Source organism: Coenobita brevimanus, chromosome 60 (genome assembly GCF_032717465.1).
Source record: "Coenobita brevimanus isolate Jiangsu-jjx chromosome 60, ASM3271746v2, whole genome shotgun sequence".
NCBI classification, from domain to species: Eukaryota; Metazoa; Arthropoda; class Malacostraca; order Decapoda; family Coenobitidae; genus Coenobita; species Coenobita brevimanus.
The window spans coordinates 4,861,569-4,886,926 of NC_137013.1; the positions used below are offsets into that span (position 1 = coordinate 4,861,569).

At 40.9% G+C, this 25,358-nt stretch overlaps 2 protein-coding genes across 2 annotated transcripts in view; both read left to right on the forward strand.

Moving 5' to 3' along the window:
- LOC145403129 (uncharacterized) overlaps positions 1-8,302 on the forward strand; it is a 73,383-nt gene extending 65,081 nt beyond the window's left edge. The window contains exons 2-3 of the mRNA XM_080274956.1: positions 5,705-5,827; positions 8,015-8,302. Coding sequence (XP_080131082.1) covers positions 5,705-5,827; positions 8,015-8,302 — 411 coding nt within the window. The remainder of the gene's footprint in view (positions 1-5,704; positions 5,828-8,014) is intronic.
- A 7,322-nt stretch (positions 8,303-15,624) lies between these two features.
- On the forward strand, positions 15,625-20,674 carry LOC145403130 (uncharacterized). The gene is made up of 4 exons (XM_080274957.1): positions 15,625-15,695; positions 16,247-16,313; positions 18,082-18,204; positions 20,387-20,674. The coding sequence occupies exons 1-4, from the start codon at positions 15,625-15,627 to the stop codon at positions 20,672-20,674; spliced, it is 549 nt and encodes a 182-aa protein (XP_080131083.1).
- Positions 20,675-25,358: the final 4,684 nt, after the last annotated feature.

Consider the following 25,358-nt stretch of genomic DNA (forward strand, 5'->3'; position numbering starts at 1 on the left):
TGACCTATAACATGGATCACCTGGCTAACAGTAAACATCTTGGGTGAATGTTATCTGTGCTAGCAACGTTTCACCAACTCACTTGGCTTCATCAGGCTATAAACACATATATTTTGTTAATACCAATGAAAACACAGAAAAAAATACACATTTAAAATGTGCATTCTGGTAAAACCAGTGAATATAGAGCATTATTATAAAATACTGAGAGTCCAAGCACTTCTCAATAGATTTGCATCGAATGGAAATCACATTAATTCAGACTTACATTCATTTCAAATTACAAGTTATTCTGTTAACTGGTTGTGCAGTAATCCTTTCTTGGATTAATATTATAATACAAAGTTTTCAAGACAATTACCGATTATATCACTTATTCGAAACGAACCTGATTAGGTTGGATATTAAACGATATTAATAATGTGTAAAGCAATACAGTAGGTCCAAGTTATACGTTGAGGCTGTCCCCAATTATAAACTTTAACATACAACTGATGCTGTAAATTGCATGAAAACTGGCAATCAGCTTAATAGGCAATAAGAGAGCTGTAACAGGTAATCTTTCTCTGATTGGGCATGGATTTAATAGCATAAATAACGTCAAAATGAAGTCTAGTAGGAAAAAATTATTGAATGCAAATGTGGTCAGGAAAAAATGTCGATGAGGGAAAAGTGCTTCGGTGTCTCACGCCAACGAGATTTCTACTTATAACGCAAGAGACATAGGGTTGTATTCTAAGTGGCTTCGTATATTTCGTAACACCTCCTACTCAGTGATTTATTTTGCGCATCACACTTTACCCCTTCAATCCGATGACGCATTTTCTTGTATTATTCTTGCCTTCACCTGGCGATATTACTCAACTTAGAGTGGATCTCAATTAATAAAGGCATTCATGAGGGCTGTTTGCTGATGATACAGTATTGTTGAGTGAAGATGAATGGGAGTTGCAAGGTTTGGTGAATGAATTTGGGACAGTGTGTAGGAGGAGGAAGCTGAAAGTTAATGTAAACAAAAGTAAAGTTATGGTGTTTGAGAGGAATGAAGTAACAGAGTGTACAGTGAGGTTGGATGGTGAGGATATGGAGAATGTGAGTGCATTTAAGTACTTGGGTAGTGTGATGAGTAAGGATGGAACTTTGGGGGATGAAGTAAATGAAAGGGTACAGCAGGGAAGGAAGGTTGTTGGTACACTGAAAGCAGTGATGAGAAATAGGGAGGTGAGTATGGAAGTTAAGAAGTCACTGCATGATGGTATTGTGATCCCTACCCTGACGTATGGAAGCGAGGCGTGGACCTTGCAAGAAGGGAACAAGTCAAGAGTGAGTGCAGTGGAAATGAGTTACTTGAGAGGAGCATGTGGAGTGACGTGGAGGGACAGGTTGACGAATGAAGAAGTGAAGGAACGTTGTGGGGTAGATGTGGATGTGGTTGAAAAGATTAGGAGAAATACACTGAGGTGGTTTGGACATGTGGAGAGGATGGAGAATGAAAGACTGACTAAGAGGGTGTATGTAGGTGAGGTGGAGGGAGGGAGAGGGAGGGGTAGACCGAGGATGAGGTGGAGGGATGGAGTTGAGAGGTATATGAGGGAGGGGGGGGTGAGTTGGGGGGAGGGTAGTCAAATGGTGGGTGACAGAGTGACTTGGAGGCGTTTTGTCTGCGGCCACCCTTTGCGGGATTAGGGCGTCGGGCTATAGATAGATAGATTCATGAGGGCTGTGGCTCATTTTCACGTCAGTTAAGGAAGCTCCCTAACACCTTCTCTTTAGCGATTTATTTTGTTTGTTACATTTTACTATCCTTTTCTGAATTACATAGATCAATCCTACTGTTTATCGCCATACTCTGCATCAATAGCGTACAAAAGGATATTAACCACCCGTACTCAGAAACAAATCGCTAAGAAAGAGGTGTTAGGGATCTCCTCACTCGACGAGAATACAGGCCTATATCTCCCCCGCCCAGTTCGAAAAATTTATCATAATATTTGGAAAATCACCAAATGGCAAGCATCGAGTAAAAAATACGTCACCGGACTGAAGGGGCGAATTTACTGAGGTATACTATGTCGGTACCAGAAACACATTGTTCCGCTCCGCAGGGTAATTTATCGTGTGTTGCGGAAATGGCTCAGTCAGTGTTGTGAGAATCTACGCTTTATCATTCGTTCATTTCCTATTCCCACTGCCACAGCCACGCCCACGCCAGCTGAGTAAGCAGTCCCCGCAACACATTAGATACTTCCAAGTGGATTTCTTTTGGAGCGCTATTTACAGGCCACCCTGTATATCAAATCACTAAGAAGAAGGTGTTACGAAGTCTGCACACACAGAATACGTCCTTCCTGTCACGGTAGTCTCTTGATCAGCTTGTCACGAACCAGCATACATGGTGGTATATCGTTCAACTTTCCCTAGTGGAGAGATAGGTTCTACCTCCCCTGATGGCTCACTTCAAAACTACTTCAAACCCCTTCATCCAGAGAACATCGTTTATATTTCATTTTTCCTGCAGCCACACGACTCATTAGGTCAGGATTACACCCTCGCAGTGAAGGGATTTATTGAAGGTTGTAACTAATCCCTCTAAAGCTAAATGTGTTTGTAATAGCATGAACAAAATACTACACACGTTTTACTCCTACTCCGCCTAAAATTGCTATTTCTTCACCTTGAAACTAAGTTATATATTTATAGATTAACACTTCAATACGAGGCTAGTCACGAAGAAGTGCTGTGGAAAGGATGTAGAGCCGTAAGTATTGTATGTTTTTGCCAATGAGCTACGTGAAAAAAAAAAATAATAATAATAATAATTGCAAATGGACGAAAATTTGGGTCAAGTTAGAGTAAAAACAGAATACTCTAGTGTAGCGAAGACAACAAAAGCTGACAAACATCAAGTAAATACTACAGTCTGTTTGTTTTCATCGGACAAGGATATTTAACCCCTTTCCGCTCTCTTGATGGCCAGTTGTAGACAAACTAGAGGTTTGATTTGACAACTAACCAAGGACTCATCCTTACCTAGTGACAAAGGTTTATCAAATTATATACAACCACGACCTGGTATTCAGGCTGTGAGAGGCCAAATTCCCTCAGTCAAAACAGAGACTATAGTAGCCTATACCGCAACATACACACGTCAAACTTTTACCTTATCCTGTGACCTTAATCTTTGACCGTTTGTCCTCTACACTGAATCCTCTCTTCCCTAAACCCTTCCACCAAGCTTGATTAAAATCGGATGGAAGCTTTTTTGCATTGACCTTACCACTTGACCTTTGACATTGTTCTAAAATACAGCAGGCCAACCCCTTTTATTCAGATCAAGATTGTTTTTTATTTTGTTCATACAGAAACACACTAGTCCAAATCTGACCTTCCCCTGTAATCTCGATCTTTGACTAATTAATATGAAAATCTGTTTCCCTCGTTCTTGCCTTACCCTTAACTCTTCCACCATGGTTGGTTGAAATCGGATAAAAACTGATAAAACTAGTACAGTACACTATAAATCGGCCATCTGGTCACATAAATAAAGAGAAACATGTCGAGATACCTGACGGCATCTAGAGTGACATACTACTTTAAAGTTTTCTTTTTTTTCCTCGCATTTGTTGTAGCTGCTACTCTTCTTCACAGCACAGTACCTAGTACTTGCATTAAAAATATTATACTTAATATGACTATTAACATTTTACACGCATTGCGTTCTTTAGTATGTGTTATCTGGCAAAACTTCCAATAATGAACAATTACTTAAAAAAAAAAAAAAAAAAAAAAAAAAGGAAGGGGTCCATTTTCAGTCAACTCTTTCATACATTTACAAATCACTCTAAGCTAAATAAAATCGTCTGGCATTACCTGGAATAGAATATTAGAGTTGTTCCGACAATGAAACGGTTAATAGCCCCGACATTGATGATCTTAGGCTCCAGTGTTCATGTTCAATTGAAGAAAATCGTGTGGCACTAGATACAACACACACACACACACACACACACACACGATCATGAAAGGATTGAGGGACTTGATATAACTCCCGTTTTAATCGTATTTTTCGTGTTAAAAAATATAACAATAGTCGCGTTGCTTCTTTACAGAATACCATAGTGACAGAGTTGGTATGAAGGCCATTTATTATAAACTGATGAGTATTCAGATTTGTAATGTCTCCCATCTCGGCTGATAATGAAGCGTAGTCAGACTAGAGGGTCGATCTGAATAGTAACCAAGGATATTCATTTCCTCTTCATAACTATGATTCATCAAATTTCATACACCCCCGACTTAGTACTGAGGCCGTGAGAGTGGATCAGTTGTGAGAGGTGAAAACAAACAGACAATATAATAGCAAAGTTTTCTCACATGGGCGACCTTTAACCATAGCAGGTTTTAATGGGTGAATGCATTGCTTAATTATGTTGCACAACTCGCTCGTTTAAAACCTCCCCCTCCCCTCTCTTTCCTCCCTCCCACACGTAACACTCCCCCTCCCCTCTCTTTCCTCCCTCCCACACGTAATACTCCCCCTCCTCTCTCTTTCCTGCTTCCCACACTTAACACTCCCCCTCCCCTCTCTTTCTTCTCTTCTGAACTCCCCACCCCTTTCTTCCCTCCCTCTCTCCCAGACCTGGTAGCCTCCCCTTTCCTTAGAACCTCCCTTCTCCACTCTCTTTCTTCCTCCCATCTCTTCTCTACCCCTCTCTCTCTCCATCCCAAGGCAAGCATAACAATGTGAACTAAAAAGCAGCGGATGTAGAGACCCACCCTGCCCCACCCCACCAGCTGCAGGGTATATAAGGGGTGCCCGGGCCAACTCCATTCACTACATCACCAATCTTCACACCACCAACATGAAGGTGTGTGCCCTCTTGCATTTGATCATAGTGTATAATATCGGGCTTTGGAGGCCTAATACCCTTCTTTTAATATTGTATATGCTAAGTTAACGTTCTCCTCCGTTATATTTACGTAAACTATGCCGACTTTAATTCTTTCAATCTGTTTTATTTTCATTTCACTTTTGTTGCCTCTAAATGGTTTCATTCAAATTAAGAGATTTTATCTAACTAGAGGAGTGAGATATGACCTAGACGTCCTCTGTAAGCTGAGCTCAGATGTCTAGTTACAGCAAGGAAATTAAAGAAAGATAAAACGCTAGCAGAGAGAAGAGACTGAAATGACACCAGTAACATGTAAAAAGATATTAAGGTCAAAACGCAAAACATATCGGTAATGAACTGATGCTAGAAACCCACGTTAACTCACAGTAACCCAATTTCAGTGGTGACTCTGTATAGATGAAAAACTGAGATAACAGATTTATTACTGCATTGGACAGTGGTACAATAAAAACAGGATAAAACTGTGTAGATAAACGGGTGCTACATACCCCCCGCAGTGACGAGGATGCAACTAGAGAGTTCAGAGGAACAGTGACGGGCACAGCAGCGATGAGAGAGAGAGAGAGAGAGAGAGAGAGAGAGCGTGAAAAAGGGGAGAGGCAACAATGTGGGGAAGAGAGCGACTGGAGTGAGTCAGTGAAAACAAGAAAGCTGACAAGAGAAGACACTTTCATTCTACCCTGCTCAAAAGTGCTGTATGTAGTCAGTCCCTTCACAGATACACACATGATATGCTGGTACACTGGTTGTCATGGAACAGCTACTAAACCTGACCTCCTCTCTCCCACCAGACTGTTGCTGTTGTGTTGGCTGTGGCGGCTGTTGTATCATCAGTCCCAGTCAGGCTGTCTTCATACGGGCCTCCAGCACACTACTCGCCCGCGCCGGCGTACAGACCTGCTCCTTCATACAATGTTAGTAACTTGCCCACTTGATCTGTTATATGAATCACCTGGACTGATTTAGATTTCACTCAGTATTCTAACATGACTCATTCAGTATCTGCCCACAATCAACAGTTCATATTGATACAGTTTACGCCAGTTAAGCATTTAAATTCACTTCTAATGCCTACACTTTTTCAGTCGCTTTCATATAGGGTACCTGCCTAATTTATACACATTCAAGCAATTCTCTTACAGACTATTTACGCACAACTGTGTTCCTTACCACGGTCTGCACATCATCCACTTTACTTCCTCCGGCCACTCAGCTCCTTGCTTCTTTTACAGATTTACCTGTTTTCATTTACTGTATCATAAATACTCAAACTCTTTCACCACTTCAACTCTCTCTCTCTCTCTCTCTCTCTCTCTCTCTCTCTCTCTCTCTATGCACCAGTACATCACACCCACAGTATCCTTCTCTGTCTTTACCATCGTTATCCTCTCGACTACATTTCCTTTCATACCTCGCTGCTCACAGACATTTGCAAAACTTTTGACCAGTTTACCAAAATTTCGTTCACTAGTAGCAAGAAACACAGCGTCGTCTGCATGCATTAGATATGTAATACTTTAACCAGCTTCATTCTCGTCTTCGCAGCTCTTGCTTTCACCTGTATCATAAGCTATTTCATTATATTTACGCTGAATAATCTTTGGTACAACACACACTCCTCTCTAACACACTCCAACGGAACATCCATCTACTGTTAAACAAGCGTCACTGCCAATAGACAAGTTAAAACATTCAGCAACTTTCCTTGCACACCGCACCCCACATGCTTAACCTCTCCCAGATGATAACACCTGTTCTAATTCATTCATTCCATCCTCATATTACGAGAGTGGACTTCTGAGTTGAATGAAATGGGTTAACAGTACCCAGAAGAAAAGACACCCTTTGCCAGAAGGAGTCAGAACCTTCCTTAATCCCTCTTTGTTCAATCTGACATGTCAGATTTTTTCATGTCATCAATCTCCTGCAATCCATCTCACATATTTCCTCACATGGTTACCGTATATTCAGATGGAAAGACAGACAAATAGACATTTACTAACAGATAGATGGATAGGACGACTTGTACGTCTATCTATAATTTACACAATCTAGGTCTTAGTCTCATTCCGCTAGGAAACATTGTGATGGAGATCTTCCAACACTCAGTGGGTTTTCACTGTTTGCTTCTTTAAAGTTACAGAACCAATTAGAGTCTTCATTTCATGTCTTTTCCAAAAAAACTGATTTTGTTTTCTACCTTGATCTTTTTCATGACTTAATTTGCTCTGTAATCGAGCTGTTTTGTATCTTCAGTGCCTGTTCCTTCAAGAAAAATCAGTTTGTCTTATTATTCTTTCAGTCTTAGAAGTTAGTATTTCTTAACCAACTCATGTAGTTTGACGCGTCAGTAGCGTCGAATAATTTCAGGGTCGAATGAGTGTGACGAGTGAACTTTGTACAATCTGTTCTGGTAGGTAAAGTTTTCCAAGAAAATGGAATCATAATCTAAGGCGTCACAGCCAGACCTAATCGAAACAAAATGAAGTAATCTAAAGATTACTACTCTTTCCCATAGCCACATGAGGCAAACTAGTATCATCCATGCTAAGTTTCATGCACTGCCAGAGCTTTATAATAGTTTTTCCCTAAGGAACTGCCAGTCGTACAAACAGTCCGGTGCCACATTTAGAAATTTCTTGAAATTATACAGTTAGTCCTTAAGCCGAATTAGCCGTGAACGAGGTTCCAACATATTGGGCTGATAATATATTTAATGTTATTTATTTACAGTCCAGATAAACAGTCATGGTTGAGCCTTTTCAATTTGTTTCGAAATTGATAACGCAAAGCAAACATTATGAAGCCAGTATGTGGTTCATGCCAATAAAATAAAAAGGGGGGTGAGGCAAATCGGCTAAGAATGAAATTCTTTACTGGGTTGTGTAATCGTGTGTGAATGTGCCTTTCATAGTAATCACATCGGCGAACTTGAATTTAAAAAAAAAAAAGATTTCCATTCGCCATTCTGTCTTTAGCTTTCACTTATTTATTAATGTATGATGCAGTTAACCCTTTACTTGTCAGGATATTCCCTCTGGTGGATGAGTACTGTTTAAGTAAATTGATGACCTTCACACCCCATGTGTACGTGCCCACAGACGCACCCACGGTACAACTTCGACTGGGGTGTGAGTGACGTGTACGGCAACAACTACGGCCACAGCGAGGACCGTGACGGGTACTCGACGCGAGGCTCCTATTATGTCGACCTTCCCGACGGCCGCCTGCAGAAGGTCACCTACTACGTCGACGGAGACTCTGGCTTCGTGGCTGACGTCAGCTACGTCGGGCAAGCGCATTACCCAGCCTTCAGGCCCGCACCAGCATACGGGCCTGCACCAGCTTATGGACCGGGACCTGTATTTGGACCAACAACATACGGTTAAATGACACTAACGATATTTTTAGGTCCTGCAGTCACTGCAGTCATTACGAAGCCAACAGCACAACCCAACCTCTGTACCATATCTTTCACGAATTATTTATAACAGGTAATGATTAAAGATGCATCTTTAACGAAGTAAAGATTTTTCATTCACCTAAAACAGTAAGCCCACGTATTATATCGTTCTTTGGCAATTATATAAAAATATGACAGTAACCCAACGCACGGACACACCAGCAGGACACCAGCTTATCCTGAGAAGCATATCAATAGCCGTCAGTTAGTTTTGTTATAATTTTGCCACCAGCTTGTCAAAATCTTGCTTTTTGTGCACCTCCATCATGTCATCAGATTATAAATTTTGTCACATTGTTGACTGCTTCACAAAATTTGCTAAGGCTACATAACTGTAAAACAGCAATGAAAGACTATTAATATTACCGAGCAGTTATTTAATATCAGAACCTGTATCAGATATCTTCAAAACAACTATAATATATCATACATACATGCCTGTCTCATCACCATGAAGTTCCACTTCCGCTTGCCCTTCTATCCTTAACGCGGTCCAGGAAAGAAAAAAGTGATAGATGAAGGACACACTTAAGACTGGAGGGTTTGGTGGGATTGGAGGTGGGCGACACAGCGACATCTGCGGAACAGTCAGATTAGATAAGAGATTTTGGCCAATCTTGATTGAGTACTGAGAGTTAGCCATGGAGGAAGAGACCTGATATTTTAGAATAATAGGTCGATGATCAAGGTCACAGAACAAGGTCAAAAGATGATGGAAGGGCTACGAGTCAGGCAAGAATGAAGCAATTTGATTTTAATAGCAATTGTTCGAAGGTCAAGGTCACAGGACAAAGCCAAATCATCGGACCCTTAACAACTCTCTGAGTAGCCTAGTCAAGTTTTAGTTTTGTTGTGTTTTGTTTGTTTAATTAAATTTAGGCTACATCAGGGTCTGCAATTGTACCACTGGGTGAACAGGGACTTAAGAGAAACAAACTTAATCTGACAGTGACAGGTGATATAATCGAATCCAAGGCCTTCCAGTTGCAAGCTGCGTATGTTACCATTGCACCACCGGCTGTCTATCAGTGATGCTCTATGGTTTACGATGTAGAGCCATGAACAAAAATTTGCGAACAATCCTCTGCTCTAGTATTGTCCTACCTTCCATAGTACTCACTCTTCTCAAGCGACAGAGTATCCTTCCCTCTCATACTCTTTTGTTGTGTGTTTCATATTGCTGTTACATACAAATAGTTCCTGTAATACTTTCCACTCTCACAGCCAGCAGAGTAGTGTCGGCGATCTTTTGCTCTGCCAGCGCCAGTCCGTTTCACCCTTCACCATCAGTCAACACGTAACTTTCCTTGTCTTATCTCCAATCATGGTCGGCCGCCCTTGTGTATTTTCATGGGTTGCTGATGGTGTAATGGTTAGCGCGTCCAGCCCATAACTGAAAAACCCGAGTTCGATTCCCGAGGCGGCCAGTGTTCATTGAAGTTTGTTTGCCTTATGTCCCTGTTCATCCTCCAGTACAGTTAGGGACCTGGATGGAAATTTAATTGTTGTGTGTCGTATTCAATGGGAAGATTGTGACCGTGAAAATTGTCTGCCCCAATGCTCCTCGTACAGTTGACACGCATTAATTATAAAGCCCGTATTTTCATCGTATGAGGAACCTCCCGAACACCTTTCGTTAAGCTATCTCTTTATTTATTACACCTTACTGTTCTCTTCTGTTTTACCTAAAACTTTCCAGTATCTTCATATTCTGCATAAATAACGTACGAAATGACAATAACCACCCCGGTCCACAAATAAATCGCTCAGGAAGAGGTGTTGGGGAGCTTTCTTAACCAACGGGAATACGAGCCTAAGCCTTCCTCTTGCGTCTCCACCATCTTTGTCTGTCGTGTCCTCCTCCCGCATACGAGTACCCAGTTCTCTCGTACCTCCCTCCTCGCCGCCTCCCCCCTCACCGAGTCCCTTCATGCCATCTGAACCCCGTCAGTCCTAGACATTTATATTGTACCCGCACGTCCGGAAGCGCGATGGGGTATTGTATCACTTGGTACTAGTCCAGGTCTCTCTCTCTCTCTCTCTCTCTCTCTCTCTCTCTCTCTCTCTCTCTCTCTGTATATATATATATATATATATATATATATATATATATTTATTTGTTTATTTATTTATTTATATACATATATATTTATATATTTGTCTGTTTATATGTCTGTCCGTTCGTCTGTTTGTTTGTGAAAGAAAGAACACTGTTTTCATTTTCTTTAGTTGGTCGAGAAATTGACGAGTATTCCCCAAGATGACGTACTGTTTTTGAGAGCCAGAGGTCAAAAGTCAAGGTCACATGGCGAGGTCTACTTAAACCATTTTTATCCGATTTCGACCAAATTTAGTGGAAACGTTCAGGATAAGGCAAGACTGGAGGATTACAATTTTGAGAACAATAATCCAGAGGTCAAGGTCAAAGGCTCGCCCCTATAACTCAACCCGTGGATTAAGTGATGGACTAAGTCTTTACTAAACCTCTCCACTTCGAAATGATTCTCGTAGGCAAAAAAAATTGCTTGATATTAGCAAGTATAAAACACAAAGTATATCATCAGACTGAAATGGTTAACTGGCTTTACGACAAAACTCCTTCGCCAAACCCCTTGAGCCAAAGTGTGCGAGGTATGGCTTAACCTTCCTGAAAGAGAAGAGAAAGAAGGCTAATTGATACTTATCGACTACACGAGATTCACTTTCTGTTGTATTATAGCTGCCACTTGACTGACTGTAGGTTACTCAGCTTAGGAGAGTCTTCTTGTATAGTGAAGAGTTAAACGAAGGCAATATTTAACCTTTCCAGTTCGAAAGTCTCTTCTTATGTTGGGAAATTATCTTGATGTAGCTACAACAGAACTATAAACAACTAATCGGACTGAAAAAGTTGAGCTATACACTCGATGTTTGTTAAGCTCCAATCCTTCCATAAAATGCAAGCCACAACCATCGATAAGTTTTCATTTCTACTGCTGGATGAACAGGGACAAGGAGAAACGAGCTTTGTCCATGAGTCTGACCGGCTAACCCTACTCTACACCACTATGATGATCCGCAACAGACCGCAGCCTCAGATCCCTGGCAGATTTTTTTTTTTTTTTTTTTAGAAACCCTAGGCACAGACTCCATATTCTGTTCTCTTAAGGTCCTGCAGTCCAACATACCTCCCATCTTTATGTGTCACAATCTTGAAGATAATACCCACCGTCCATATTGAATACATTCCAGGCTGTATTCACCCCTGTTTGTCTGTTTTGTTTCCATTCCCATAAGGTCTCTAAAAAAAAAAAAAAAAAAAAAAAAAAAAAAAAGTTACGGACGTACTTCAATTAAATTTTGTGGACATGTGGGTCATGGACCAACAAAGAGATGTTTAAATTTTGTTGCTTAGGTATCCAAGTTCGCGTCCAGGTTCAGGATTCTTTATCTTTTTTCTTTATCTTTTTTTTTTTTTTTCCCTCCATGAGATATCTCCAAAAGTTATTGATGGATATGAATGAAATTTTTGTGGATACGTGGGTCATAGGCCAAGGAAGCGTTGATTAAGTTTTGGTGATGATCTGTGTTGTCTGGTATAGGCGCTGGCGGAGGTATGCGCTCTCTGCGAGCTGTCTAGTTCAGACTGTTATCTGTGTCCACTGATATCTCTTCCTCTCGTAAACCAACATCTCATTTCCAAATGTTTTCATCCCACCAAAATCTAGATGCCTGAACATTACAAAATCATTATGAAATAATCTCCCTTTCTTGAACTTCATCTTCCATCACCATCTCTTGCAAAACATATTTTACAGCCTAACACTGAGCACATTATAGCCGTGGAGATATTGGAAACAATCATATATGGTTTACAATTAACAGCGAGAAGATTATTGAAGCACTTCTTTGGCACTGTGTGTTGCATAGCGTGGAAAATGACACCGTCATGGGGAGGCATACATTTTTACACCAGTGCTCGAGATTGCGAGACGGGTGTTATGTTTTGCTGGACATTGTCTGTGTTTCCCATTGTGTGTTAACATAATAATTCGAACACTTGTGATTTGATTTTAACCGAGCTTGATGGAAAGATTGAGAATTATCCAAGAGGTAGATTTTTACATATAAAATGATCACAGTTCAAGGTCACAAGGCAAGGCCAACTTAAACAGTTTTAATCCGATTTAGGCCTAACTTGTTGGAAGGGTTGAGGGTAAGCCAAGAACGAAGATAATCGATTTTGAGGTTCAGTCAGATGTCAAGATCGCAGGATAAGTTCAGCCCGTGTGTATTGTATCGTACGGCTGAAATAAAAATATTAATAATAATCTCCCATGCTACTTTCTGCATGGTTTAGGAGTTCGAAGTTGGTTGCTGTAATTCAAATGATTCGTTTTTTAAATTATTTGTTTATTAATCTATTGTGTCTGTGTGTACACAAAATAAGGAAAACAGTTTTTATCTGATTAGGCCTACAATTGGTGGAAGGGTCGAAGGTCAGCTAAGGGACTGACATATTAAATATATTTTTGAGAATCATAGTCGAACTGTCAAGGTCACACAACAGGGACAGCTTAAATAATTATTTTACTAACAGTTTTGTAGAATGGTTCACGGTACGTCAGAGATGAAGGGACTTAACATTTCATACACTCTGTCAGATGAAGATCACAGTTAAAAATCATAGGTTCAGATCACATGGAAGGTAAACTTATATGACTCTGATCCGAGTTGGACCAGATTTGGTGGAAGGATTGAGGGAAATGCAAGAACGAAATTGCCCAATTATAGGAACAGGTAGACAGGGGTCAGGGTCACAGGGCAGGATCAAAATGAATTTGTGTGAACATACTAAAGCAGTTTCTATCTAATTTGAACCAAACTTGGAGGAAAGGTTGAAGGTCAGTCAGTGGGTTGGCCTATTGTTTCTGAGATCAATAGTTCAGAGGTCTAAGCCAAATGGCAAGTTCATCTTAAACACATTTATCCGATTTAAACCAAATTTTGTGCAGGTTTCAGGGTAATGCAAGGATGAACTTACTTGATTTTGATAACAATTCGTCAAAGGTCAAGGATATAGGCCAAAACATTTTTTAGTCAGTTTCGTCCACCCTAAGTGGAAAGACTGAGAGTTATCCAAGGATAGGGAAAGTCGACTTGGAGAATGAGACACCAATGGTTAAAGTCACACGGCAAAGTCAAGTAAGTTTTGATCTCATTTAAACGAAATTTGGTGGGAGGGCTAAGGATCAGGCAAGATTAATGTAATTTGATTTTGAGAATAATCAGTCGAATGTCAAGGTCACAGGGCAAAGTCAAATGTTCTGCCATAATCCAATTATACGGCAGCATTGTTGTACTCTCCTAGTGTTCCCATTTGCATTCTCATTTTTTTCCCCATCGAACTATTTATGATTTAGTAATGAATGACCACACTGGACACGTCACGATCCCATTCCATGACAAAAAGGTATAAGAAGCAAAATGCGGATGACGGAAGACAAACAGAAGCAGCCAAGGTGACAGGACTATATGTCATGTAATCACCATAGCGCGGGTGGGGCAGGTAAGAGCTAAATACAACTTCGTCACCTTCCACCCAATTTTAAGGCTTATTCTCATCATTTGTATGGAACTGACTGAACCAAGAAAAATATTTTCAGAGTTGCTAAACAGGAGCATCCTTATAAATCAGCCACTGACTAGTACCAGAGTGATATCTGGTGTTATGTATAGAAACATCAATGCTTCTTCCGAAAAAACATCATAGCCCTTGTATGAATAAGAATAAGGGAAAGACATAATTGCACGTCCTATATATTTTAGTGAAATATACACATTTCAGATAAGTACTCCACACACATAACATGTGTCTGATCAACAAGAAGGAACATTGATGGGACATCTATCAAGGTGAGGATGGACAAACAAACACATTAGCTCATCAACCATAAGTGGTTAATGGTCCATATACAGGTCCCGGTCCTACTGTAGGCTGGTGCAGGCCTGTATGCTGGTCCGGTCCTGTAGGATGGGTAATGTGCCTCCCCGACGTAGCTCACGTCAGCCACGAAGCCAGTCTCTGTCGACGGAGTCGGTGACCTGCAGGCAGCTGTCGGGAAGGTTGACAAAGTAGGAGCTTCGCGTCCGAGTGCCCGTCACGGTCCTCGTTGTGGCCGTAGTCGTTGCCGAACCGGTCACTCACACCCCAGTCGAAGCTGTACACCGCCGGAGCCCGCGACGGGAACATACAAGGAGTTGAAGAGTGGGGCTGGAGGGGAGATTCATGTAGAAGAACACCTGATAATATTATAAGAGCTAGTGGCATTGCTACTGGTTATACTGGTAGACAGTTTTTAATGTTTCAATAATATAAAAGTAGTTATTAATCCATATCAAGGTGAATATATTCTTGGCTTTACCATCGCCTAATGCTAGCACTGAGGCCTCTGCATCAATAGTTACCTGTATCTATAGCATCTCGTAGAGCAATTTATTATAAAAATAGAAGTAAAGGTATAGGAATAATGTGTACCATAAGTTTGTCTTCGAATACGAAAAAAAGTATCGCTTGATTATTATAATAATTTCATTAACTTAAATTATACTGAATATATATGGAAACGCAATTCTTTAATCCATACTTAATAAAATGTCTTAATTATGAGTTTGTAAGAGTATCGCTTTCAAAAATCAGCTGTATGACCTCTGTTAAATACAAGTTCATTTTGTAACTAAATCTATCGTTGAATGACAAGCTGCAGAATCGGCGGATGAAAGCTAGTTTGAGCAACGGCGTTTGAAAAGGAGTGAAATCTTCCCAAGTAATTCGTTTCAGAAGGAAGACAGTGCAGACTGTGCTGTTGGCGTTAATTTACTTAATATCATCAATCTCAGCTATGAAATTACTATAATGCTACAATTAAATGCTTTACCAACATCTATAAACGCAAGTTATTAACAAATGGCACATCTACACATTGCCTTCTTCATTGTGTGTACGGCAAATTGTAATTAAACGTAACTAAAAGTGCGTGATAATATTAGCGAGAGATCATTCGAACGAAAAAGAACTGCATGATACTAGTAACGATGTGTATTTGCCATGCACTGCAGCCAGGACTAATTAAAGCTGTGTGATAATATCAGCAAGGCGTATGTACGATCAACTGCAACTAACATTGTAAAAAGGATCAGCAGCTCTGTACGCCGGCGCTGGTATGTAGTGTTGGAGAGGCCCATATGAGGACAGCCTGACGGGGCCTGATGACACGACAGCCGCCACAGCCAAAACAACAGCAACAGTCTTGTGGGGGACGGGAGGATGTACAGATCAGGTTAGGTCGAACCAGCAGATTCATGTGAGCCAGTACCCGGTAAACAGCTTAATCACACACAAGGCTGTCTTCAACAAAACTGCTCTGTAAATTCTTGCCAAGTTCAAGGAAATATTGGGATCATTTTTCCTCAGACACTTTGCCTGAACCTGGATTATGCTTAACCACTTAAATCCAATAAGGCATTTTTTATGCAAATCTTGTATATCTCCATAATTATGATTTTAGGCAATTTAGGAATGACTTCAGAAAAAGTTATATATGGAGATATGTGAGCCCTGCAATTTCAAACTCTTTCCTAAACTGAATTTAAGTCGTCAGGAAGGAGAAAGATTTTAACAAAAATGACATCCTCCTGCCGAATGAGACAGACTAATAAAAAGAATGTTTACAGAGACAGTATGGTAGATAGTAGATAAGGGCGATGAATTTGCAGTAAAGCAAGTTTATTGTTTTTTTCCTACCCCTCTCCCTCCCCATTCCAAGGCAAGCATAGCAATGTGAACTGAAAGGCAGCGGATGTAGAGACCCACCCTGCCCCACCCCACCAGCTGCAGGGTGGGTGCCCGGACCAACTCCATTCACTACATCACCATTCTTCACACCACCAACATGAAGGTGTGTGTCCTCTTGCATTTGATCAGTGTATAATATCGGGTTTTGGAGGCCTGATACCCTCCTCTTAATGTTGTATATGCTGTGTTAACGTTCTCATCTATTTTATTCACGTAAACTATGCCTTTAATTCTTCCAATCTGATTATTTTATTTTAAATTTATTTTTGTTGCCTAGAAATGGTTTCATTCTAATCAAGAAATTGTTTTTGTTTTTTTTTCGAACTGGAGGGGTGAGACATGACCTAAATTAACCCCTTCACAGCTAAACCTCCTTCGTAAGTTACCAGTCGTCTAGTTACAACGAGGAAATTAAAGAAAGAAAAAACGCTAGCAGAGAAAGAAGATACTGAAATGACAATAGCAAAATGTAAGAAGTTATTAAGGTCAAAAGGCAAAATATATCGGTAATGAAGTGGTGCTAGAAACCCACGTAAACTCACAATACCACGGCCCATTGAGTAAGAGGAGTTTGCCATTTTATACCAGGCTGTGTAATAATACGGCCTAATTTTATTTCTTTAGCCCGATTACGTGTTTTTTTTTTTTTTGTACTATTATTTCTATTCTTTGCTACTACCAGACGATTTCCTTCAGCTTCGGGAGAGACCTCGGGGGATGAAGAGGTTAATGGAGACTTTTTAACCCCATGAATACAGGGTCTTTGGTCTGAGTGAACAGAATCGTCTGGAGGTGTTAAGAACTGACTGAAGGGGTTTAACTTCTCACAGTATTACACAGAATGCATCTCAGTGGGAAAAAAAAAATACTCTACCTAACATGGAAGCCACTCAGTCTTTTCAGTTAATTAAACTTTGTCCCAGTTCATGATCGATTAAAATTATTTGATATTTGTGTTTCTTTGATCCGGGTCACTGTGGAGTTTCGCTTCGTGCAGCCAAGTGTGATCAACGTAATTCATCAGTTTTGTCAGGTTGTTAATGGAGATAATTATACTCATTTATATATATATATATATATATATATATATATATATATTTCTCACAGATTCAGAGTCAGCTCTAGCCCACTCAACGTTGCGGGATAGTGTGTGTGTGTGTGTGTGTGTGTGTGTGTGTGTGTGTTTTGATATTAATGCAGTGAATAAGTTTATAGACATTAACTTTGTTCTCCAGAAGAATTATAAACTCGGAACTGTGCGTACGAAACAAAAACCAAAAATCTAATAAAATTTTTAATGAAGAAAAACAAAGAATCCAAGGCTGAAACCTGGAAAACTTTCCTCATCCGAGGAACACCGAAAGGAAAAGAAAGAAACTATAAGATCCATTTATTTAAAGATGCCTGGGCACATTGTTTTTAGAAGATTTTATAGTCCATTAAAAAGACAAGCAGAAGAAGACAACTTCAGTGACGACCCATTGTAAGTACAAAAACTGAGATAATATGTTTACTATTACATTAGACAGTTGCACAGTAAAAAGGGGGTAAGACTGTGTAGATAAACGGGTGCAACGAACACCCCTCAATGTGAAGGATGCAAGCAGAGAGTTCAGAGAAACAGTGACGAGTACAACAGTGATGGAAAGGAGAGAGAGAGAGAGAGAGAGAGAGAGAGAAGCGACATTGTGGTGAAGAGAGAGATTGGAGCGAGTCAGTGAAACGAGGCAGCTGAAATGAGAAAAGCCTTTGATTCTACCTTGCTCAGTAATGCTGTCGGTAGTCAGTCCCTTCACAGATACACACATGATATGCTGGTACACTGGTTGTCATGGAACAGCTACTAAACCTGACCTCCTCTCTCCCACCAGACTGTTGCTGTTGTGTTGGCTGTGGCGGCTGTTGTATCATCAGTCCCAGTCAGGCTATCTTCATACGGGCCTCCAGCACACTACGCGCCTGCGCCGCCGTACAGACCAGCTCCTTCATACAATGTTAGTAACTTGCCCACTTGATCTGTTATATGAATCACCAGGACTGATTTAGATTTCACTCAATTTTCTCACATGACTCATTCAGTATCTGCCCACAATTAACATTTCATATCGATACAGTTTACGCCAGTTAAGCATTTAAATTCACTTCTAATGCCTACACTTTTTCAGTCGCTTTCATATAGGGTACCTGCCTAACTTGTACACATTCAAGCAATCCTCTTACAGACTATTTACTCAGAACTCTGTTCCTTACCACGGTCTTCACAACATCATCCACTTTACTTCCTCCGGCCACTCAGCATCTCGCTTCTTTTACATATTTACCTGTTTTCATTTACTGTATCATAAATACTCAAACCCTTCCACCACTTCAAGACTCTCTCTCTCTCTCTCTCTCTCTCTCTGCACCAGTACATCACACCCACAGTATCCTTCTGTCTTTACCACCGTTATCCTCTCGACTACATTTCCTTTCAGACCTCGCTGCTCACAGACATTTGCAAAACTTTTAACCAGTTTACCAAAATTTCGTTCACTAGTAGCAAGAAACACAGCGTCGTCTGCATGCATTAGATGTAACATTTCATCTAACTCCATTCTCGTCTTCGCAGCTCTTGCTTTCACCTGTATCATAAGTCATTTCATTATATTTATACTGAATAATCTTTGGTACAACACACACTCCTCTCTCACACACTCCAACCGAACATCCATCTACTGTTAAACAAGCGTCACTGCCAATAAACAAGTTACAGCATTCAGCAACTTTCCTTGCACACCGCACCCCACATGCTTAACCTCTCCCAGATGATAACACCTGTTTTGATTCATTCATGCCATCCTCAGATTACGAGAGTGGACTTCTGAGCTGAATGAAATGGGTTAACAGTACCCAGAAGAAAAGACACCCTTTGCCAGAAGGAGTCAAAACCTTCCTTAATCCTTCTTTGTTCAATCTGACATGTCAGATTTTTTCATGTCATCAATCTCCTGCAATCCTTCTCACATATTTCCTCACATGCTTACCGTATATTCAGATGGAAAGACAGACAAATAGACATTTACTGACAGATAGATAGATAGGTAGACGTGTAAGTCTATTTTAATTTACACAATGTGAGTCTTAGTCTCGTTCCGACCTAGGAAACATTGTGATGGAGATCTTCCTACACTCATTGGGTTTTCACTGTTTGCTCCTTTAAAGTTACAGAACCAGTTGAAGTCTTGATTTCATATCTTTTCCAAAAAACTGATGTTGCTTTCTACCTTGATCACTTTCATGACTTAATTTGCTCTGTAACTGAGCTGTTTTGTATCTTCAGTGCCTGTTCCTTCAAGAAAAATCAGTTTGTCTTATTATTCTTTCAGTCCTGGAAGTTAGTGTTTCTTAACCAACTCATGTAGTTTGACGCGTCAGTAGCGTCAAATACTTTCAGGGTCGAATGAGGGTGACGAGTGAAATTTGTACAATCTGTTCTGGTAGGCAAAATTTTCCAAGAAATTTGAATCATAATCTAAGGCGTCACAGCCAGACCTAATCGAAACAAAATGAAGTAATCTAAAGATTACTACTCTTTCCCATAGCCACATGAGGCAAACTGGTATCATCCATGCTAAGTTTCATGCACTGCCAGAGCTTTATAATAGTTTTTTCCCTAAGAAACTGTCGGTCGTACAAACAGTCCTAAGCCATATTTGGAAATCTCTTGAAATTACGCTGTTAGTTCTTAAGCCGAATTAGCCGTGAACAAGGCTCAAACATATTGGGCTGATAATATATTTAATGTTATTTATTTACAGTCCAGATAAACAGTCATGTTTGGGCATTTTCAATTTGTTTTGAAGTTGATAACGCAAAGCAAACATTATGAAGCCGGTATGTGGTTCATGCCAATAAAATAAAAGGAGGGGGGGGTGAGGCAAATCGGCTAAGAATGAAATAGTTTATTGGGTTGTGTAATCGTGTTCACGTGATTGTGCCTTTCATAGCAATCACATCGGCGAACTTGAAATTTAAAAAAGAAAAAAAGATTTCATTTCACCATTCTGTCTTTAGCTTTCATTTCTTTATTAATGTATGTTGCAGTTAACCCTTTACTTGTCAGGATATTCTCTCTGATGGATGGGTACTCTTTAAGTAAATCGATGACCTTCACACCCCATGCGTACGTGCCCACAGACGCACCCACGGTACAACTTCGACTGGGGTGTGAGTGACGTGTACGGCAACAACTACGGCCACAGCGAGGACCGTGACGGGTACACGACGCGAGGCTCCTATTATGTCGACCTTCCCGACGGCCGCCTGCAGAAGGTCACCTACTACGTCGATGGAGACTCTGGCTTCGTGGCTGACGTCAGCTACGTCGGACAGGCGCATTACCCAGCCTTCAGGCCCGCACCAGCGTACGGGCCTGCACCAGCTTATGGACCGGGACCTGTATTTGGACCAACAACATACGGTTAAATGACACTAACGATATTTTTAGGTCCTGCAGTCACTGCAGTCACTACGAAGCCAACAGCACAACCCAACCTCTATACCATATCTTTCACCAATTATTTATAACAGGTAATGATTAAAGATGCATCTTTAACTAAGTAAAGTAAAGATTTTTCATTCACCTAAAACAATAAGCCCACGTAATATATTGTTCTTTGGCAATTATATAAAAATATGACAGTAACCCAACGCACGGAAACACCAGCAGGACACCAGCTTATCCTGAGAAGCATATCAATAGCCGTCGGTTAGTTTTGTTATAATTTTGCCACCAGCTTGTCAAAAATCTTGCTTTTTGTGCACCTCCATTATGTCATCAGATTATTAATTTTGTCACATTGCTGACTGCTTCACAAAATTTCCGAAGGCTACATAACTGTAAAACAGCAATGAAAAACTATTATTATTATTGAGTAGTTATTTAATATCAGAACTTGTATCAGATATCTTCAAAACAACTATAATATATCATACATACATGCCTGTATCATCATCATGAAGTTCCACTCCCTCTTACCCTTCTATCCTTAACGCGGTCCAAGAAAGAAAAAGTGATGGACAGTGGACACGCTTAAGACGGGAGGGTTTGGTGGGATTGGAGGTGGGCGACACAGCGACATCTGCGGAACAGTCAGATTAGATAAGAGATTTTGGCCAATCTTGATTGAGTACTGAGAGTTAGCCATGGATGATGAGATCTGAATTTTTGGAATAATAGGTCGATGATCAAGGTCACAGAACAAGGTCAAAAGATGAAAGGGCTACGAGTCAGGCAAGAATGAAGCATTTTTTTATTTTAATAGCAATCGTTCGAAGGTCAAGGTCACAGGACAAAGCCAAATCATCGGCTCCTTGACAACTCTCTGAGTAGCCTAATGAAATTTTAGTTTTGTTGTGTTTTGTTTTTTTTAATTTAATTTAGGCTACTTCAGGGTCTGCAATTGTACCACAGGGTGAACATGGACATAAAGGAAACAAACTTAATCTGACAGTGACAGGTGATATAATCGAATCCAAGGCCTTCCAGTTGCAAGCTGCGTATGTTACCACTGCACCACCGGCTGTCTCCCAGTGAAGCTCTATGGTTTACGATGTAGAGCCATGAACAAAAGTTTGCGAACAATCCTCCGCTGGTATTGTCCTACCTTCCATAGTACTCACTCTTCTCACGCGACAGAGTATCCTTCCCTCTCATACTCTTATGTTGTGTGTTTCATATTGCTGTTACATACAAATAGTTCCTGTAATACTTTTCACTCACACAGCCAGCAGAGTAGTGTCAGTGATCTTTTGCTGTGCCAGTGCCAGACCGTTTCACCCTTCACCATCAGTCAACACGTAACTTTCCTTGTCTTATCCCCAATCATGGTCGGCCGCCCTTGTGCATTTTCCTGGGTTGCTGATGGTGTAATAGAGCGTTCAGCCCACACTTCGAAAAACAGGGTTCGATTCCAGGGTCAGCCAGTGTTCATCGAAGTTTGTTTGCCTTATGTCGCTGTTCATCCTCCAGTACAGTTAGGGACCTGGATGGAAATTTAATTGCTGCATGTCGTATTCAATGGGAAGATTGTGACCGTGAAAAGTGTCCACCCCAATGCTCCTCGTGCAGTTGACACGCATTAATTATAAAGTCCGTATTTTCATCGTATGAGGAACCTCCCGAACACCTTTCGTTAAGCGATCTATATTATTTATTACACCTTACTGTTCACTTCTGTTTTACCTACCCCTTTCCAATATCTTCATATTCTTCATAAATAACTACGAAATGACAATAACCACCCCGGTCCACAAATAAATCGCTCAGGAAGAGGTGTTGGGGAACTATCTTAACCAACGGGAATACGAGCCTAAACCTTCCTCTCACGTCTCCACCATCTTTGTGTGTCGTGTCCTCCTTCCGCAAACGAGTACCCAGTTCTCTCGTACCTCCCTCCTCGCCGCCTCCCCCCTCACCGAGTCCCTTCATGCCATCTGAACCCCGTCAGTCCTAGACATTTATATTGTACCCGCACGTCCGGAAGCGCGATGGGGTATTGTATCACTGGGTACTAGACCAGGTCTCTCTCTCTCTCTCTCTCTCTCTCTCTCTCTCTCTCTCTCTCTCTCTTTGTCTGTTTATATGTCTGTCCCGTCGTCTTTTTGTCTGTGGAAGAAATAACTCAATTTTTTTCTGATTTAGAAGGTCGAAAAATTGACAAGTTTTTCCCAAAATGACGTTCTGTTTTTGAGAGCCAGAGGTCAAAAGTCAAGGTCACATGGTGAAGTCTACTTAAACCATTTTTATCCGATTTCGACCAAACTTGACGGAAACGTTCAGGATAAGGCAAGACTGGAGGAATACAGTTTTGAGAACAATAATCCAGAGGCCAAGGTCAAAGGCTCGCCCCTATAACTCAACCCGTGGATTAAGTGATGGACTAAGTCTTTGCTAAACCTCTCCACTTCGAAATTATTCTCGTAGGCAAAAAAGAAAGTTGCTTGATATTAGCAAGGATAAAACACAAAGTATATCATCAGACTAAAATAGTTAACTGGCTTTACGACAAAATTCCTTCGCCAAACCCCTTGAACCAAAGTGTGCGAGGAATGGCTTAACCTTCCTGAAAGAGAAGAGAAAGAAGACTGATTGATACCTATTGACTACACGAGATTCACTTTCTGTTGTATTATAGCTGCCACTTGACTGACTGTAGGTTACTCAGCTTTGGGGAGTCTTCTTGTACAGTGAAGAGTTAAACGAAGTCAATATTTAACATCTCTGGTTCGAAAGGCTTTTCTTACGTTGGGAAATTATCTTGATGGAGCTACAACAGATCTATAAATAAGTAATCGGACTGAAAAAGTTGAGCTACACACTCGATGTTTGCTAAGCTCCAATCCTTCCTTAAAATGCTATCTACAACCATCGATAAGTTTTCACTTCTACTGCTGGATGAACAGGGACGGGCACATTTCATTTGGGCGAAATATTCGTATTGTTACTCTATCATTTGGGCGACTGTTTGTTTTATCATTTGGGCGACAACAAATCAGGAACTCCGTGAAATAGTAATCATCATTTGTGCGAAATCAAATTAAGACAAGAACGGCATAAGTGCTTCGTTACGTATGGAGGTGAAGTACGTTTCGGATTAGTTTTGATTCACGGAGGCTACGTAGGTAGCCAGGCCTCACCACCATCCATACACTGTGGCTACGTGAGCACAACAGCATCGCAAGGGACCTGCAGCAACTCAACTCTCAGTGGTCTGACGAGGAAGTGTTCCAGGAGACGCGTCGCACTGTGGGCGAAATGAAAGACAATATATATATTTTTTTTTTAACATATTCTGAGACAATAATTTTTTTTTAACAATTTACTACGCTTAATACATACTCCTTATGTGTAGGTGATGAAATGTAGCTTGATTTTCGTCAAGTGGCTTGTCATGATAAACATCTATCTATCTATCTATTGCCAGACGCCTCAATCCCGTTTGGGGTGGCCACAAACAAATCGCTTCCAAGTCGCCCTGTCCCCCGCCATTTCACTCCCCTGCTCCCAACTCACACACCCCTCTCTCATATACCTCTCCACCCCATCTCTCCATCTCATCCTCGGCCTCCCCCTCCCTCTTTCCCCCTCCACCTCACTCACATACACTCTCTTCGTCAGTCTTTCACCCTCCATCCTCTCCACATGGCCAAACCACCTCAGTGTGTTCCTCATAACGCTTCCTATCACATCCACATCAACACCACAACGCTCCTTTATAACCTCATTCGTCAGCCTGTCTCTCCATGTGACTCCACAGGCTCCTCTTAAATAACTCATTTCCACGGCTCTCACTCTTGACTTGTGTCCTTCCAACAACGTCCAAGCTTCACTTCCGTACGTTAGAGTTGGTATCACAATACTGTCATGTAGTAACTTTTTCACTTCCATGCTCACTTCCCTGTTTCTTATCACTGCTTTCAAAGAACCAGCAACCTTTCTTCCCTGCTGTACCCTTTCAAGCACTTCACCCTCCAAACCTCCATCCTTACTCATCACACTACCCAAGTACTTAAACGTACTCACATTTTCCAATTCCTCACCATCCAACCTCACTGTACATTCACTGACTTCACCTCTCTCAAAGACCATCACTTTACTCTTCTCTACATTCACCTTTAGATGATAAACATGATTACAGGAATTTAAGACTGACAGGGTGCAGATAAGGTTTTCGCCCAAGTGAAGTAACGAGGACTTCAAAATGAAGCTTAATTTATCGCCCAGATGAAGAGGTAACTGTCGCCCAAATGATGTGTTTTTTTCGCCCAAATGAAGGGCGTATTCGCCCAAATGAAATGCGCCCACAGGGACAAGAGGAAACGAGCTTTGTCCATGAGTCTGACCGGCTAACCGTACTCTACACCATATGATCCGCAACAGACCGCTGCCTCAAGTCCTTGGCAGATTTTTTTTTTTTTTCAAACCCTTGGCAGACTCCATATTCTGTTTCCTAAGGTTCAGCAGTCCAACATACCTCCCATCTTCATGTGTCACCATCTTGAAGCTAATACCCACCGTCCATACTGAATACTTACTCGTACCAGACTATGTACATTCCTGTTTCTCTGTTGGTATTCCCACAAGATATCTAAAAATGTTATTTTTGAT